Genomic DNA, 5,089 nt, shown 5'->3' on the forward strand with positions numbered 1-5,089 from the left:
CTAGACTTAGGATTTGTTTAAGTTAGCCTAAATATAATCCTAAAGTTTTAATTACCCTTAAAATCACTATAGAACACTTCACCTAGAGAGAAGTAGTGTACTTTTAGCTCTAGCGTCCCTAAGAGTTCACACCGTGAGTCCATGTAGGGCTTTGCACAGTGCATAGGAGCGGACTCCCTTCGAAGAGGGTTTGCATGGATCAATATTAAGGTGAATAGGGGAAGTAGTTCACAGTAAGTGGGTAAAGGATATGTGACAACACATCCCACGGTCACTTCTATTAGGTCGCACCATGAGATTCCTATAATACGCCTGCTTGTCTGTTCTTAAGCGATGTTCCCTTCGGAGGGTTGTATTATAGGATTCATAACACTATGAACTACAAAGATGGATAGTTTTTCTTAGATCAGTTTTCATATTGTCTTTTCACTTTCGGGAGCATATTGATTCTGATCTCTGAGATCCGAAAAATGGCGGTTTACACTTACAAGAATTACTAAGTTGTTAGTACATTCTCGACCAAAGAAGCGATAACTAAATACCATAAAGAATAAAAGTTATTCTAGAGTTAGCATCTAGACAAGATTGTCTTGGTTCAAAGGAGGAATAATCGCCTACCCTTCAATAGAGGTTATTCTAAATCTTTGAAATATCGTTGCAAAACATAATAATGAAGGGTACATTATTAGTAGTTGATAAATTAGTTTAGTTTATAAAGAATTATAGTTTTATTTCTAAAGATAATATGTTTGTTTTTTCAACATGAATAGCTCAATAGTTCAATTGTTAGCTTCCAAAAAACTTAATGGCGATAATTATGCGGCATGGACATCAAATCTTAACCCAATTCTAGTAGTTGACTATTTGAGATTTATCTTAACTGAGGAATGTCCTCAAACCCCTGCATCTAATGCTAACCCAACTAGTCGGAAAGCATATGATCGATGGGTAAAGGCTAATGAAAAAGCTTGTATCTACATTCTTGCCAACATGTCTAATCTTTTAGTAAAGAAACATGAATCCTTAGCCACCACTAAAGAAAATATGGATTCATTAAGGGCAATGTTTGAGTAACCAGAATGGTCTCTGAGACACGAGGGAATTAAATACATTTACACTAAGCGTGTGAAGGAGGGGACCTCTGTTAGAGAACATGTCCTGGACATGATGATGCACTTCAACATCGCCGAAGTAAATGGTGGTGCCATCGACAAGGTTAATCAGGTTAGTTTTATCTTAGAGTCTCTTTCAAAGAGCTTCATACCATTTCAAACAAATGCGTCTCTGAACAAGATAGAGTTTAATCTGATAACCCTTCTAAACGAGCTTCAGCGATTCCAGACCCTTACCATGGGTAAGGGAAAGCAAGTGGAAGCAAATATTGCTACCGCAAAAAGAAAATTTTCAAGAGGATCGTCCTCTAAAACCAAAGTTAAACCCTCAAAACCTAATCCTCAAATAAAAAAGAAGGGAAAGGGGAAGACTCTCAAACAGAACAAGGGAAAGAAAGCTGCTGAAAAAGGTAAGTGTTACCACTGTGGCATGAACGGGCACTGGTTGAGAAACAGCCCAAAGTACCTTGCAGAGAAAAAAACAGAGAAGGAAACGTAAGGTAAATATGATTTACTAGTTGTTGAAACATGTGTAGTGGAATATGAAAATTCAACCTGTATATTAGATTCAAGAGCCACTGACCATATTTGCTTCTCATTTCAGGAAAATAGTTCTTGGAAAAGGTTTTCAGAAGGCGAGATCACTCTCAAAGTTGGAACAGGAGAGATGGTCTCAGCTAGCAGTGGGATATTTAAAGTTGTATTTTGGAAATAGATATATCATACTAAATAATGTCTTATGTTTACCACAAATGAAAAGAAATTTAATATCTATTTCTTGTATTTTGGAACTGAAGGAATGGATTTCCTTTGTAGAAAGCGTATGAACGCCGTGCGAGTGAAATTCAATTTATGAAACCAATAAATTCAAAGAAGAATAATAAACATGCTTCTCATGGAAAAGGTGAAAATAAACTGACCTTTGTAGAACCAATTCTTCTTCCAAGCTTCGTGACACCACAAAATCTTCCTCATTATTCTCCAAGTAAAGAATCACAGAGAGTTGTGGGCTTCTGTAATTTTGGTGAGGGAAAAGCTTTTGGGAGAATTTTGTTTCTTTGGGGTACAGAGAGATCGTAAGATTGTGGAAAAAAAATTTCCCTTTTTTTTTCTTTTAAAACAAATCTCAACAATGGAGGGGGAAGTTATCAAATAACTTCCCCATCTTTCCCACGAGGGAGTTATTCTATTCTATTTAAATATATATATATATATATGTATTAATTAAATTAAATAAAATCAATATAAATTTAATTACAAATATATTATATCTCATATAATATAAACTTTATATTATATCATATATAATATAACCAATGATTTAGATCTCTCATATAATCTATAGTTCTGATATGAATCGAATTCAATTTTAACCTATAGTTTATTTATGAATCTCATTCATATTATTATTATTATTTGAATCATATTCAAATATTAACTTCTCTCATAAAAAACTTTACATTATAATGTATCAAATACATTATATTAATTGTATCATATACAATTTATTCCCTTTAATCAATTTGAACAATTCAAATTAAACCAAAATAAATTTGATTCTCATTTATCCTTATTGAGCTAACAAGGGGACCTTATGGACCTACAGATTGAAGCTCCAATGAAATGAGATTAATTAATTAAACTCTTTAATTAAATTTAAGCTCTATTCATTAACTATTAGTCATTCCACTAAAGACTAATAGTTGCACTCTTCTAACTGTAGATATATTTTTATGTCCATTAGATATAATCAATCAACAGTGCAATGACCCTTCACAAATTGCTCGTAAGTACAGCTAGGCCAAAAATTACCGTTTTGCCCCTGTAGTTACATCTAACTCCTTAAGTACCATTGATTCCTCTAATGAACAATAATTATAGTCCTACTATAACTGAACTCCTCTCAGGCAAAGAGAGGGTGTGGCGCCACATTGTTCAAGCCCTGAAATCAACCCTTAAGAGAGCAAATTCTCTACTTACTCTATCTATAGAGAAGGAGTGAATTCCTTCTTGTGTAGCTGCGTTCCCAGCTCCCCAATCAGACGAATCCCCAAAATGGTAGGCATATTGAGTCGGCTACATAGGCCACTCTCACCCATACAAATCAAAGGATCGCCTACATAGGCAGGAGTTCACAACTCACTCAGGATTCAGGTCAAGTCACCTATAGTCATCCTGGTGAAATGTAGTCTCAACTAGTAACGGTGTTAATAAGAGAGACTATTCATTTCATGGTCCGGTCTTATACAAACTCTTTGTATAGAATACCCCCGCTCTAATGTCTCGACATAAATGATTAGGATCAAATCATTTATAGCACTTTAGAACAATTGTAACAACTACAAAGTAGGCCGTATTCGTAGTGTCACCAAGATAAGGTATCCAGCCTTATCCTTTTACTACAGACCATTTAGGTTATCACTTAAACACGATCCACTTGTATGCCTCCACATACATGTTTAGGTTACAAAAGATAATCTTGGATGTTAGTTTATTGGTTTTGTGAGTTAATGCAACTAAATATCAAATAAAATAAAACACTTTATTTTATTAGATAAATAAAAAGTTTGTATAATATATACAATTACAAACTACAAGACCACGAGATTTAGGGCATCAACCCCAACAATCTCCCACTTGTCCTAAAGCTAGTGGGGTGTACAACATAAAAAATAAAATACTATAATAGTACACAAAACAAGAAACTAGGGCATACAATATGCACCCAGTAAATCTTCCACTTGCCCTAGGTTAAATGCGGCATGTCATGTAGACCCAGACTCTCTAGGTGACCCTCAAACACCTTAGCCGTGAGGGGCTTTGTAAACGGATCAGCAACATTGTGTGTCGAAGCTATCTGTGTGACGATCACGTCCCCTCGATGCACTATCTCTCGAATCAAGTGATACTTGCGCTCAATATGCTTTCCACGCTTGTGGCTTCTGGGCTCCCTAGAATTAGCCACAGCCCCACTATTATCACAGTAAAGAGTAATTGGCTTTGACATGTTTGGAACTACTTCCAAATCAATCAAGAATTTTCTTAGCCAAACAGCCTCTTTGGCAGCTTCACAAGCTGCAACATACTCTGCCTCCATAGTGGAGTCAGCAATACATCCTTGCTTGATACTTCTCCAAACTACAGCTCCTCCGTTAAGAGTGAACACTGAACCTGAAGTAGATTTCCTAGAATCTCTATCCGTCTGAAAGTCAGAGTCTGTGTATCCTGTAAGAATCAAATCCTTAGAACCATACACAAGTATGTAGTCCCTCGTTCTCCTAAGATACTTGAGGATAGTTTTAACGGTAGTCCAATGAGCTAATCCTGGATTAGATTGATATCTACTGACTATCCCCACCGCATAACAGATGTCAGGTCTAGTACATAACATCGCATACATCAAGCTGCCAACAGCTGATGCATAGGGGATATGTCTCATTTCCTCAACGTCTTGAGGTGTCTTAGGACACTGTTCCTTAGACAAAGTAACTCCATGCCTGAAAGGTAGTAAGCCTCTCTTGGAGTTTTGCATTGAATATTTAACAACTATTTTGTCAATATACGATGCTTGAGACAAAGCTAGCATTTTGTTCTTACGATCTCTAAAGATCTGAATACCCAGAACAAACTGTGTCTCTCCCAAATCTTTCATTTAAAATTGGGTTGTTAGCCATTGTTTGATGTCAGTTAGTAAACCTATATCATTCCCAATGAGTAGGATATCATCTACGTACAGAACTAAGAAAGCTACTGATTTGTTGATGATTCTTTTGTAGACACAAGGTTCATCAACGATTTGATCAAATCCATAAGATTTTATTGTGGTATCAAATCTTATGTTCCAAGATCGAGAAGCTTGTTTTAATCCATAAATAGAACGATTAAGCTTGCAAATCTTTTGCTCTTGACCTGGAATTATGAATCCTTCTGGTTGTTGCATATAGATGGTCTCCTCAAGATTGCCATTCAAAAAGGCA

General features: G+C 35.8%; 1 protein-coding gene across 1 annotated transcript; it reads left to right on the plus strand.

The window, feature by feature from the left end:
- Positions 1–762: 762 nt before the first annotated feature.
- On the plus strand, positions 763–1,074 carry LOC127148523 (uncharacterized). The gene has a single exon (XM_051082564.1). The coding sequence runs from the start codon at positions 763–765 to the stop codon at positions 1,072–1,074; it is 312 nt and encodes a 103-aa protein (XP_050938521.1).
- The last annotated feature ends 4,015 nt before the right edge of the window (positions 1,075–5,089 follow it).

This window comes from Cucumis melo, chromosome 1 (assembly GCF_025177605.1).
Source record: "Cucumis melo cultivar AY chromosome 1, USDA_Cmelo_AY_1.0, whole genome shotgun sequence".
NCBI classification, from domain to species: Eukaryota; Viridiplantae; Streptophyta; class Magnoliopsida; order Cucurbitales; family Cucurbitaceae; genus Cucumis; species Cucumis melo.

What these genes read in the sequence shown, in the direction of transcription:
- LOC127148523 (XM_051082564.1), top strand. Translation starts at nt 763, where the DNA reads ATGAATAGCTCAATAGTTCAATTGTTAGCTTCCAAAAAACTTAATGGC.